The sequence below is a fragment of the Vicia villosa genome, linkage group LG1, assembly GCF_029867415.1.
Source record: "Vicia villosa cultivar HV-30 ecotype Madison, WI linkage group LG1, Vvil1.0, whole genome shotgun sequence".
Taxonomy (NCBI): Eukaryota; Viridiplantae; Streptophyta; class Magnoliopsida; order Fabales; family Fabaceae; genus Vicia; species Vicia villosa.
In genome coordinates, this window is record NC_081180.1 from 191,776,115 (window position 1) to 191,790,785 (window position 14,671).

Sequence of the window (14,671 nt, forward strand, 5' to 3'; positions counted from 1 at the left end):
TACTATCATTTCTTGAGGTAGAGGATAATTAGCCTTTGCGTGATACAAAGTGAGTGTGAAGTAGACTATATAATGTGCTTGGGTGATAGTGTCTCGTCGACAAGATCGAATGAGAAGGAAATTGTGGAAACATTTGTACACCTCAATGGAAATTATTATTCTATGGTGATTAGGTGACTTTGATTATAATTTTTAAAGGAACAATATTATAGTTTGATAACGATGATTTATGCCTCCATCGTAATGGTCAGCTACCTATTGACATATTAAGGAACTGATCACCCTTAATCTCTTGTTAATAGTAGACGGGATCGTATTGGATGGGATAAACTTATTTATCTTGCTGGATGGTGTGTAAATTGTTTAACGTTCTATCGAGAGGTTAGTCGTTCACCATTCCGTGCGAACCTAATGGAAAAGTGGCTAGGAAAGACTTGAGACATATTAAACAATTTGGAGACGTGAGTTTGTATGCGAGCTAACTCCACAGAGTGGAAGATTGAAGATATCAAAGGCGAACAATGATCGTCTGGTGGATATTAAGGAGAGTCATAATCTAGATGTGAAACTTGTAGATCTAGTAGTAGATAGAAGTCAAAAAGAGGACAATGACTTGATGAAGATGCTTATAGTAGCGCAGCTAAAGCGTGATGTGGCACAGTTTGTTAAGTAGTGTGACTTATCAACAGTCGAGGGTCAAACATCAGAAGCCTACGGGAATGATGCAACCTATTGGACATCCCATAATGGAGGTGGTAGGTGAAAGGTTTTCATATTATTAGTGTTGCGGCCATGTCAATAGATGTATTGATCTGAAGGTTGAGAAAACACTTAGAAGGGGGGCAAGGGTTGAATAAGTGGTTCTTTAAAAACTTGATGAAGGAAAGATAGACAGAACCAGTTATTTTTATCCTGGTTCACCTTCTCAATAAGGCTACCTCCAATCCACCCTCAACAAGGTTTTTTCCGCTCTCAACGAGGACTTAATCCACAATAATCAGAACCTAATTACACTTGCACGATCAACTGCCGTGACTCACAATACAATACATTAGCCAAACTGCTGGTGACTAACAATCCTCCACAAACCAACCGTTTTTGACTAACGAACTTCTAGGACTCAACTAGACTTAGACTTCTTAAGACTTCTGACTCAACTGGTCTCTCAAGGACTCAGTTACCACGTAACTTATGATGACAGTGTATAGTGTTGCTTCTAGAAAGCTGTAAGCACAACTGTGATATTTTACTAAGATTAAGTACAAAATAATGAACTCAGAATATGGATATAAGAATTTTTCTTCAAAGAGTTGTTCTTCACACTTGCTGATATTTCTGAGTTGCAGCGTTCTTGTGTTTTCTTTCTTGTTTTCTTCTTTTTCACTCGTTGTCTCATTTTTTTTTCTTCAAACGATCATGTGTATATATAGCTTCAGAATTTTTGACCATTATCTTCAAAGCTTGTATGCAGCATTAAATGGTTTGCGTGTTGTCTTTGCTTTTTCTTTATCCAGGGATTTGCATGTGGATAGCTTCTTCAATCAACCTTGGGAATTTTGCTTTTAGTCGTTTTGCTAATGATTATGTGTTTAACAGTTTTATTTGATTCAATTTTTGTGATCTTCTGATCAGCCTTTGTTCTTCAACTTCTGTTGTGGATGTGTTCACAGTGTTTTGGTGCAGTTTAAGAAGTTGCTTTCAACGGTATTAGTTTGAATCATTCCTTATGATCTTCTGTTCAGACTTTTATTTCATCTTCTGTTGTAGATATGTTTGCAGCGTTTTGGTGTAGTATCAAAAGTTGCTTTATGACTTGAGTTGCATTTCTCTAGCTTTTCATACGTGCCAAGTTCTGACTATTATCCATTGTTGGCAGGCAGCAGGTTTGTCTTCTATCATTGAGTCTCGCCTCCATCATTTTAGTGATGCTAAGTCTCTTATTCTTGATGTTTGTAGTAGAGAGGATAGGAGGGTCGCCGGGCGCTTTGCTATGATGGTAGAGGTGATTTGGAAAAACCGGAATAATATAGTCTGGAATAATGAACGGGAGGGATTCTCTAGATTGGGCTTGCAAGCCTTTTTCAATTGGCAATAGTGGTTTTCTTCCCAAGATAATCAGAATGGACGCTCGAGTGTTCAAACTTTGGTGGGATGGCCCCCTCCTGTTGTAGGGTGGGTAAAGTGTAATGTTGATGCCGGGTTCAATAAGACTTACAGGTCCACAAATAGAGGATGGTGTTTTCGAGATTCCATGGGTAGATTCATTATGGCCGAAACTGCTTGGGATATTGGTGTTTTGTCGCCGTTAGAGGCGGAGGCTTTGGCATTGAAGGAAGCTGTACAGCATGCTGTCATCTTGAACTTGAATTGTGTGATCTTTGAAACTGACTCTCAATTGGTTAGTAATGGTATTAACTCTACGGTTACGCGTTCGTCTGAATTTACTTTTATCCTCCTCTCTATCAAACAATTGTTAGTTTCTATTCCAAACTTTGAGGTAAATTTTATTAAGCGCCAAGCGAATATGGCTGCCGACTCTCTTGTTAAGGCGGTCAATTCATGGTCTAGGCGTAGTATATTTAATGTAATTCCTCACTGTATTGATTTCCAGTTGATAAATGATATGAGTTAAGTTTAATTTTGTCAAAAAAAAAATGTCTTTTTTTTAAAAAGAATAAACTATTTTGGTAAACCAATTTTATTTTTCGTTATTTATATTTTTATTATATTTTGAAAACAAAATGTGTGTAACATACCATGGAGTGTAGATATTCATTTAGAACTGAAATTTGACGGGAACCGTATATATTGTAGGTTGGTTAAAATTGTAAATATGATATAATAAGAAGGATTTAAAAATTGATATTTGATGAAAAGCAATTATAAATTTTAGATTTGAATTTTTTTTAGTTTTACAATTAACTCATTTGGTTTCAATTGAGTTTTGTTAACTGATCTGGATTCACGGTTAGATGTAAGCATATCTATGAGATACCAGCCTCATTTAGAATTTATTTCTCAATTTATCTTAATTTTTATTATTTATACAATAAATTTACTGAATTATTAGGTAATTAATCACTATATTGGCACATGCATTGAAGATAATTTATAGTTTTGTTGAAAATAATTATGAATTTTAAGTAGAGGAATGGAAAAAGACACCAATATATTAAAAATTTAAGATAATGTGAAAAAAAACATAAGAAAATTAAATGTTATTGATAATTAAGAGAATTAATGATAATGTGAAATAATGTGAAGTAATTAAATTAAATGTTATTGATAATTAAAAGAGTTAGTGATATTAAAAATTAAGAAAATTAGTGAATGATACAATAATGACAAGGTAAATAGAACTTTTAAAAAGGGAAATATATTGCACACTCATGTAAAAGTGGAAATATATACTATCAATAAAGTCTTGATTTTAAAATGATGGAAATTTAATGTAAATAAATTCAATGGCTTATATTAATTCAAAAATAACACTTATAATTAAATTAAATATTTCTTAAGTATAATATCACAAACGGACTTACGTAATTTTATCATGCACTAATTTAAAATTGCACTAAACTATAGAATAAGAATATGCAAGTAAATATATAAATTTTAATATTTATTAATTTATAAAATGAAATAGAAGAATAATAACCTTTCAAGCATAATACAACTACTTTGCTTTGTTCATCATGTATTCCATGCATACCGTTTTGTTTCACATTTATGTAGACTCTTCTAAGTTATAAAAATACTAAAACAAAATAAAAATTTTAAACTAAATTTTTTATAATTTAGAAGTTAGAAAATTATTTTATCATAAATTAAACGTAAGTGTTACTTTATTTTTTAATGTATATTGTTGATCCAATTTTCTTAAAACGACATTCTTTTTAAATACGGGAAAAGATGTATCTTGGATATAAACATTTTTATAAACGAAAAAAATCTATTTTTGAGAGAAATATTTTTATAAAGGGAAAAAATTATAGTTGATACAAATATTTTTAAATTAATGATTAAGTTACAAATATTTTCAAATAAGTTACAAATATTTTATAAATTTGAATAAGTTACAAATATTTTATATTTTATAAACGGAGAAAAGTTTACTGTTAATTGATTTTATAAACGGAAATAAATTACAAATATTTTATAAAAGGGAAAATACTATTGTTGATACACTTATATTAATAAAGGGAAATAAGTTACAAATATTTGTATAAATTAAAAAAAAAAATTGTTGATACAATTATATTTATAAGCTGGAATAAGTTATAAGTATTTTTATAAACGGAAAAAAGCTATTGTTGATACAATTAATTTTATAAAAGGGAATAAATTATAAATATTTTTATAAACGGGAAAAAGTAAAAGTCTAATGTTGATACAGTTGATTTTATAAACCGGAATAAATTACAAATATTTGTATAAACGAGAATAGTCAACTATTGATACAATTGATTTAAAAAACATAAATAAGTTACATATATTTTTATAAACGAAAATAAGTCTATTGTTGATACAAATATTTTTATAAACGGGAATAAGCTACAAATATTTTTATAAACAAACTAAGTCTATTGTTGATACAATTTTTTTTATAAACAAAATAAGACTATTGTTGATACAATTATTTTTATAAACGAAAATAAATTGCAAATAACTTTATAAACAGAAAAAGTCTACTATTAATACAATAATATTTATAAACGTGAATAAGTTAAAAATATTTTTATAAATGCAAAAAAGATATTGGTGATACAATTATTTTTATAAACGGAAACAAGTTACAAATATTTTAATAAATAAGAAAAATCTACTAATTATTATTATTATTCTTATATGCATTGATTTTAATGACTAAATTCATACACGTTAAACTTATAATTTTAGTAGTAGAATAAACCATAAATTCTTATATAGCATGTTTCTCGGAGGAATTCTTGGATGGAATAAACCATAAATTCACATTCTTAAGATGGAACAAACCATAAATTCACATTCTTAAAAATAATCAATAAGAAGTGAGAAAATTTTTAATTTATTTAAATTTTAATTTATTTTTTATTTGAATTCATAGAATGGTTGTCATTGTGAATGAGAGAGAAAATCTTGTATTTATTTTTTAATTAATTAAATTTTATAATTAATTGTGTGTAGAAATTTCTTATGTTTGTGTCTACCTAAAAAGTTTTCTTCTCTAATGTATATTTATCATTCGAGAAATTAACTTGTCACCCCAAAAAATGTACCTGCGACCCCTCTAAAAAATTTCCCAATTTTACCCCTATTAAAAGAAATTGAAAAACAAAGAAACTCCGAACAAAATTTATGGTATACACTTAAAAATTTCCGATAAAAAATACCGGAAATTCAGTTAACTTAAAATTTCTGGTACAACATACCGGAAATTTAGTTTATTTAAAATTTCCGGTACACCGGAATTTTAAAATTTATGGTATACCGTAATTTTCAAATTTCTGGTATGTTTAAATTTTTTGTTTTTTAAACGGTTGAGATTTTGGCGACACTTTTGGAGGGTCTGATTGTCAATTTTATGCTTGTTGTTTGTCATCTGATGTTTGTTAACTATGTTTGTTTGTTATTGATGTTATTTTCTTTATCTACTCGAAACATGTACTAGCAAAAAAGATTATGTAATGAAAAAGACGTTCGTACATAATATACAAATAATACAATCATAAAAAAATAAATCACATAGGTCCTCCACAGGAAACATCAGCCTACCTAGCTAAAATACCGAGGACCACACCATCAGGGTTAACCAGACCCATGAGGCTATCCAAGTGAACTACGATGTACTGCAGGCAGTTGTCTCGGTCATCAGTGAGAGGTGTAGGTGGTGGTGAAGAAGCCCTGGTAGCTGAAGGCCCTGGAACATCAGATGCAATGGCAAATGGGGGGCTGGCCCTAGGGTGTGACACTCTGAGTAACCACTCTAGGTATCCATCGTGACACTTCCCAGGCTGTTGAACCGCAACGGCTGTATCCATGATCTCACGGGAGGAGCTGAAGATGTGACTCTGAAACCAGCGATCAATGCCACCATCTAGAGCCTCAGGGACCGGCCGTGGGATGCCCTGTATTTAACCAAACTTGCGTAGACACCTCTCAAGCAAGTGTCTAGCCACATGGCTTTCCCATCTGGCATACCCTGAATATAAGGAGGATGGATCAAAAGGACGATGAGTACGGTGACCTGTATATGGTGTCCAGATGACATCATCCAGCGTCAGAACATCCATCCTCCGCTTGTACTCTATCAAGGGTGCCTCTCATGGAAGGGTCTGTCTAGCCTTCCACCTCATCGCACAAGGGTCAGAAGCCACACAACAGGAAGTCCCCCGCTCACAGATGCGAGGGAAGTGCTCGTAGATCCAACACTGCATAAATAAAAATAATCAAGCCCATGAAAAATATAATAAAACACAAAAAACCATGTAAGAATATATACCTGTAGAAAGCTCAGATAACGAGCAAGTTGTCCGGTGTCAGGACGAGAAGCGGCATCAAGCGCCGTGTATAGCATCGTCATAGCAGCCACTCCCCAAGTCCAACACGGGTGTCATACCCCAATTTTTGACCCTAAAATCATGCATCAATTTCATATTAATAGTTAATCAAGAGCTTCACTTGGAAATTTTGTTTGTGGTGCTGCACTCACCTCATCTCTGAGAGGGACCATCAAGCACCAATGATTGTTTATCTTGTATGCATATTATACTAACCCAAATACCAAAAATATTGCTTTGATTCTTTGTACGCTTTTGTTTTGTAGGTACTAAGCCAAGACATCCATAAGCAAGGCATTTTCCATATTTTTGACAGCATGAAATTGATTTCCCTCTTGGGTAAATCGATTTCCCTACAGCAATTTTCAACAAAATCACATTCTGGACAGCATGAAATCGATTTCCCTCCTGGGTAAATCGATTTCCCTAGTGTATTTTGCGCCAAATTCTCTTCTGGAACAGAGTGAAATCGATTTCACTCCTAGGGAAATCGATTTCGTTGAGGCGAAATTCAAAAATTTAAGGAGGGAAGCTTGACATCATTTTGGCACCTTTTTATTTGATCATTTTACCAATTTTCCATCTCATCAAAATAATTCCCTTCATTAATTCCATTTTAACCTCATTTTACCATTTTTACCATTTAAATGCCACTTTAATCACTAATTAAACACAAGTTAATTAACCAAGAGCAAATGACCAAATTGCCACTACTCTTGCTCTCATCCTATAAATAGAGGCCACTACTCTCTCATTTCTCAAGCTTGGAGAGCCAAAAAATTGCTTGCAAATTCATTTCTCACCCCTTTCCAAAACCCTCATCCAAAGTTCATTTTCATAGAATTAGTGAGATTCACATTGGATCTTGCTAATTTTGAACTAAACCTCCTACATTTCACTCTTTTCTTTGTTTGTTCATCTCCAAATTTGAAGGATCTACACACTTTGTGCTTGTTCTTGAAGCTACTCCAAGGCTTTTGTTCAAGAAGTGGTAATTTGTTAGATCCATGATGTAGATCTTTATTGCTTGTGTTCAATGCATCTTTGATGCTATATTTATGATATTTGCTGGTTTTGTGATGGAAATTTCGTGCTCAAGTTGATGTGTGACCATAAGGTGTTTGTATCTTTGTTCAAATCAAGTTTCATGCCTTTAAATGATGTTTTGCTGAAATTTACACTGATGAAATCGATTTCCTTAAGGCTGAAATCGATTTCCTGCTGTACGTAACTTGTTTTTTTGAAAACTGCACTATGGAAATCGATTTCCCCCTGCATGAAATCGATTTCCTGCTGGCAGAATGTGGTTTTTTTGCCTTTTTTATGCTTGTTTTGGTTTCCTACTTCCTCCACTTCATTAATATCATTGGATCTAGGATGTTGATAGGTTTGAAAGAACCAAATCCATAATATTAGATGAATGATATTAATGATAGTGTGAGTTGATTTTACTTTATGCATTTTATCTTCTTCTTCTCCTTTTTTTCTTTTGATCGATGAAAGTCTTAATACTTTGAGAATTCTTATGGATTCTTAGTAAAGACTAGATCGTTACCTATTTTCTTTTCGTGCGGTATTGCTTTCGGAGAATGATCTACATATCATTTCTCTCGCATGCATTAGCACATAAAGTTTTGACCGGCCTCGTTATAGGGTGATTTCTACATAAATCACTTGGCGATCTGCTTAACATAGCGCAATATTTCGTGTCCCGAATAAAAAAGATCAAATATGGAAGAGAATTGTATGCGGTTGATTTATGACTTATGGAAATTTATCGTGTAGTCGCTATGACTTTATCAAGCTTCTGATAAGTTTCCATTGAATTTAAATCCGAGTACATCCTTCACTCACCATCGATCTTCATTACTAACTTTGATAACATACTTGACAAGTTTCAAGATGGTTATCTTTAACATCAAACAATTGACTTTAATTTCCGCACTTTTATTATATTGCTCTTTATATTTCTCGCTTTATCGCTTTATTTTATCATTTCATCATATTTACATTCCGCTATTTTCCCTTTGTCCGTTTGGACGTTTATATTCCGCTATTTTCTCTTTGTCCACTTGGACATATGTTTATGTTTCCGCTATTTTCTTTTTGTCCATTGGGACCATACTTTACTTTTATGCTAAAACACTAATAAATAACAAAAATCTAAAAAAAACACATAAGGCTCTCTTTGGACTATTGGTTACTATCCCTAGCATTTTGGAGATTCGGACTTATGGACCTAGTGCCTCTGGACCCTTATTCTGTTATTACTCTGTGGTTGTTCTGTCTGTCTGGCATTGGATTGTTGTCTGTTTGTGTATGCAGGTATTTCCTTGAAAGTCCTTGATGGTTAATTCCATGGCATTGAGATAAGGATTTTACCCGAAAACAGCCGTTACTCTGCCCGATTTTCGTCAGAATTTTAATGTGCTTAATGCGAGATGGTGCTAAGATAATAAGTTCATTTGGATCCCCAAGTGTTAATGTGTTGGTATTGATAATTCCAAAGGATGGGAAATCTACCTTGACTCTTAATGTCAAGTGTTGGCTTCTTATTTGGTTAGATCGTTTCATTCCTTAGCTTTTATTTTACGCAATAGGATAGCCTCTTCATCTCCTCCCACTTCTTAGATTTTCAAAATCTTCTCCCTTTTTCAAAAACCTTCTTATGTTTGCAATCTTTTCAAAACCTTTTTTTTCTTTAAAAGATCTTTTGCCCTTAGTGGCCTTTTCTTCAAAAGTTTGGACACGACTAATTGTCGAAAGGAGTGGTTATACCCCACGATTTTGAAATTGATTGATAAAATGAGATCTTTTCCGCGTGAGAGAGCTAGTGGCATACTCGTTGATTTTATCCGAGTTGGAGCCCTTCTTTCATTTGCGATGCAAAGAACTTGTTTGTTCTCATGCTCAAGATCAATGGCTGAGTATTTCTCTCCGACGACGATAAAGTGTTTATTCGTTTTAAAAACCGTTTTCCCTTTAAGCGGAACTACATTAGCTCTGACTTCTCCATTGCACCGAGGAGGTATGTAGGCATAAGGCTTAATGTCTTGCCGAGCTTATTTTAAAAATAAAACAAACCCTTTTTTAGCACACACGACACAGATTTTCAAAAAGGTTCATGTGGAGTACCACAGGTATGAGGGGTGCTTAAAACCTTCCCCTCATATAATCAACACCCGAACCTGAGATCTCTTTCTTGTCTTAAAAATAAAACTTTGGGTTTTACGTTCTTTTCCCTTTTCCTTTGGAAACAATAAAGCGCGGTGGCGATTTCAAACGAGATATTGATTCGAGTCAATCCTATGGCTTTGATATCAGAATTTCCCCGCTACAACGGAGTATCAAGGTCGCTGAAGAGAGTCAGATAGCGAACATCTATATAATATGCAGACTTCTCTGCAAAGAGAGTACATGTCACTAGATATAACATGTACGCCCTATAGGCAGCCTCATACCTCCCCACATCGACCAGCTGCTGATAAACCTTCCTCAGCCAAGACATCCGGAGGTGAAAGCCTTGAGTGTCACCAAACTCCTTGAGCACAATCATCTCATCAACCTCTAACGTATCCCTCACCACCTGCACCGCCGTCGTCTGGTCCCTATGAACTGGTGTAAAAAATGTACCAGCTATAGGAAGATGAAATAGGTCATGCACATTATCTAGAGTCACAATCATCTCCCTGAATGGAAGATGGAAGGATTATGTCTCCGGGTGCCATCTCTCTACAAAAGCTGATAATAGAGCGGCGTCCAGCATCTTTAGGGAGCATCTAGTAAAGTCCAACAAATGGAAGTCAAAACGGACCTGTTAGAAGGTCCTCCTGGATAAGCTTCATCAGCGTGTATTGATGTCTCTATAGATGCACCTGTGGTGATGTCCATATTATGCACCACCACCTCCTCAACAACCACAGTCACCTGCTCCCATAACCACCACCTCATAAGCAACATGTACCTCCGGCTCAACCCTAGCCTGCTCCGGCTCAACCCTAGTAACCACCAGCTCAACCCTAGCAACACCCTCTGCAGCATCCTCCCGAACAACATCCTCCCAAGCAACAACCTCAACCCTAGCATCCGCACCAACTCAACTTGTCCGTCCACAGCAGTGGAAGCTCTACCACCCTTGCACCGAGGTCCACGGAACCCCTACCTGTCTGCGCCTCCTCAACCCTCCATTTTCAGTTAGATTCGGTCAAAGCAACGCGAGCACGAGCCTCATCAGCACGTAAGACTGACGTACCAGCCTCATCAGCATCAACCCGAGCACGAGCCTCGGCTCTATCGATGGCCCGACCAGCAACTGTACCATCCCTGCCTCTAGTCCTCACTAGAAAAAAAAAATAAAAAAAATATAATTTAAAAAAAAACAAACTACCGGAAATTTCAAATATTTCTAAATTTCCGGGACCTGACAAAATACCGGAAATTTCAAAATTTACGATATTTTAAAAATTTATAAAGATACCGGAAATTTTGAAATTTTCGGTATAAAATACTATAAATTTCAAAATTGCCGGTACGAAATACTGGAAATTTCACAATTTCCGGTAAAAAATACCCGAAATCTCATAAAAATATCGGAAACTTATTTTCGCAGAATTTTTGGTACACTGCTCAAATTTCCGGTATCGCACTAAAATTTGAAAAACCCGGTACTGTCCTCAAACTTTTTAAAAATGGAATAAATAATTTTGGTTGAATATTTTGGTGTTTTCAATCCTTTGGGGGGTGCCAGGGTTAATTTTTGGGGTGAGAAGTAGAATTCTGCTATCATTCTTGTTGAAAAATAACTTAGGAAAAGCCGTATTTTTATTTTTCACAACTTAGAAACAGTCGTTTTTTCCTACGTTTTTTTTACGTTGAATACTTCAAGAAAACTTCTTATCACATTTTTCACAATCTAGAAAGAGTGGTTTTTCCTTCAGTTTTTTATATATAATTAAAAAAATTTGATGACATAAATCCTCCAAGAAAACTTCTTATCTTTATTTCTCCGAAATGACGGAACAAATTTCCAAGAAATAGTCAGGAAGATGAAAAGACACAAGGAATTTAAACAAGTATATATATGATATATATCTTAATCTTGCAGTATTCACATTTATTTGTTGCTGAATTGTTAAATTTGTTTCACCATCAAATAAAACATCATGAACTTGTTTTTGCTACTCATTTTCAATATCATAGTTTTGACCAAAGTTGGTTGCTTAGATTTCAACTTCTCAACCTTCCAACCAGAAGATGCATCCAATTTGCGTTTAATCGCAAACTCAAGCATATTAAAAGGTGCCATCCAAGTAACCTCGGATGATCGTGGACAACCACTGGCTAATCTTTCCGGACGTGCTTTTTACAATAAACCATACACACTTTGGAACAAGAAAAACAACAAAACAGCTTCTTTCAACACAACTTTTGTTCTCAACATAACTCCTCAAACTTCCCCTGGTGGAGAAGGCATAGCCTTTATCTTAACTTCAGAACCCTATCTCCCTGAAAACAGTCATGGACAATGGCTTGGTATTGTTAATGCTTCTACAAACGGAACTTCTCGAGCCCAAATTCTTGCAGTAGAGTTTGATACACGGCAGAATTCGGCACAAGATGGTCCTTCAGACCATGTTGGAATCAACATAAATAGCATCTCTTCGTTGAAACAAAAACCATTACTAAACACTAAGGTCAATCTTTCGTCTGGTCTTAATGTAACTGTGAGAATTCAGTATTCCAATGATATAATATCTGTTTTTGGTTCAATGAATGAAAATTCACAAGATTCTATGGAGACCCTTTTGGAATCTCCACCTCTTAATCTCTCTTCTTATCTTAGTCAAGAGGTTTACATCGGTTTTTCTGCTTCAACAAGCAATTACACAGAGCTGAACTGTGTACTAAGATGGGAATTCAATGGAGAAGATATTGATATTGATGATGATATAAATCACTGGTGGATTTGGATTATAATTCCAATCGTGATAATCATAGGCGTGTTCGTCTTTATTTTGGCTTATGCTCGAAGGAAAAAAAATATGGAGATTTCAGATGATACATATCCACATATAGAGGATCAAATTCAACACTCATCTATGGCTCCAAAGAAATATGAATTAAAGGAACTGATAAAAGCAACAGGTGGATTCAGCCTTCAGAACAAGCTGGGCGAAGGTGGATTTGGAACTGTCTATAAGGGTATCCTTGAAAACAACAAAGACATAGCTGTGAAGAGAATCTCAAAGAACTCGCGTCAAGGAAAGCAAGAATTTATAGCAGAAGTAACAACAATTGGAAGTCTTCGCCATAAAAACTTAGTGAAACTCATTGGTTGGTGCTACGAACGGAAAGAGCTTCTTCTTGTTTACGAATTCATGCCCAATGGAAGTTTAGACAAATACCTATTTGACCAATCGAGTGATGAATTTGAATTACAATATTCAAAAATACTTGATTGGAAAACTAGGAATAGCGTGATTCGTGACGTGGCACGAGCACTGGATTATCTTCACAATGGATGTGAAAAAAGAGTGCTTCATAGAGACATTAAAGCAAGCAACATAATGTTGGACTTAGATTACAACGCAAAATTGGGTGATTTTGGATTGGCGCGAACAATTCAAAAGAGAAATGAAACTCATCATTCAACCAAGCAAATTGCAGGAACGCCGGGTTATATTGCACCAGAAACTTTTCTAATGGGAAGAGCAACGGTCGAAACAGATGTGTATGCATTTGGTGTGCTTGTTTTGGAAGTTGTGTGTGGAAAAAGACCTGAAAATGTGTATGCACAAGATGATTATAAAAATAGTATTGTGTATTGGGTTTGGGAGCTTTATGGAAAGGGGAAAAGTGTTAGTGTTGTTGATAAAAGGATATGTGTTGATGAAGAGGATGATATTGAGAGGACAACATTGGAAGAAATTGAAGTTGTGCTTATTCTTGGATTGGCTTGTTGTCATCCAAATCCAAATGAAAGGCCATCAATGAAAACTGTTTTGATGGTTCTAAAGGGAGAAGCTTCGCCTCCAACTGTTCCAATGGAAAGACCTGCTTTTGTTTGGCCAGCTATACCTTCATCTTTCAAAGATGGGGAAGATAGTTCTCTTATCAATGGAACTCTCACTCCATTCTCTCAACTTAGTGGAAGATAGAAAAAATTGAAGCCGCTTGTTTTCGGCAAGACTATGAAATCACTTTGTACTATAGTTTCATAATATTAATACTAATTTTCTATATCAATGAATTCGTATGTACACTAGTTTGATTTTGCACATAAGTGAACAACTTTTTCTCTTTTTTGTGTACTTTGTTATCTTCTTGAAAAATTGTGTACTTGTTAAAAACGTATAAAACAAAAATAGTCATGTATTTGGAATAGTCATGTATTTGGAGGGATGTACATGGTGTTTAGGAACGTACGTGGTGTTTGGAGTTGTTAATGGTATTAGAGCAACCTCACCCAGAGTGGTGAGGGGTTGTTAATAGTATCAAAGCAAGTTCACGAAGAGTGGTGAAAACCTATGTATTTATGAATCTTATGTGAATAGAATGATCTATTGTAAACTTTGTAGTTGAGGTATTTCTAGAGGTTTGTTAGGTCAACATATTTAGACCTATAGAGCGGTTATTCTGCTCATCTTTTAGGAGCGTCTTTTAGGAGCGTGGGACGCGAAAATCGGCATTCCTATTATTATTTTGGAGAACATGATTTCTCTCTACGAAGATTTTATATAGTTAGTCTCTAAGGACACGTCATTCCCCATGTTTCATGTGTGGGTGAGGGACGGACTGAATAAAGTCCAATATTGGTCGAGTGATGCAACCCGATAGGCAAGTGTTACAACCAATGGACGAGTGTTGCAACTAATGGGCGACTCAAGACTCAACTTTAGGCGACATTTTATATTTTCCCACCCTCTGTGAGATTTGTATTACTCTGTCTAGGCCTTTTTCTTCTAGGATTGGTAAACTTATCGCCATATATGGCTCCATACGATTTTACTGACACACAATCTCTCAAGCACGAGATCTTGAAAACCAAGAAGTGATTTAGTTCAATTGCCTTAAATATTCGCACTTGGGCATGCCCCTTAGGGAGAGTTGTGACTAGTCCCTCAAGCAGAACT

General features: G+C 34.9%; 1 protein-coding gene across 1 annotated transcript; it reads left to right on the forward strand.

Annotated features, from left to right (window-relative positions):
- The first annotated feature begins 11,592 nt into the window (after nucleotides 1-11,592).
- On the forward strand, nucleotides 11,593-14,047 carry LOC131621474 (probable L-type lectin-domain containing receptor kinase S.5). Its single transcript, XM_058892531.1, has one exon. The coding sequence runs from the start codon at nucleotides 11,702-11,704 to the stop codon at nucleotides 13,694-13,696; it is 1,995 nt and encodes a 664-aa protein (XP_058748514.1). The 5' UTR covers nucleotides 11,593-11,701; the 3' UTR covers nucleotides 13,697-14,047.
- The last annotated feature ends 624 nt before the right edge of the window (nucleotides 14,048-14,671 follow it).

What these genes read in the sequence shown, in the direction of transcription:
- LOC131621474 (XM_058892531.1), top strand. Translation starts at nt 11,702, where the DNA reads ATGAACTTGTTTTTGCTACTCATTTTCAATATCATAGTTTTGACCAAA.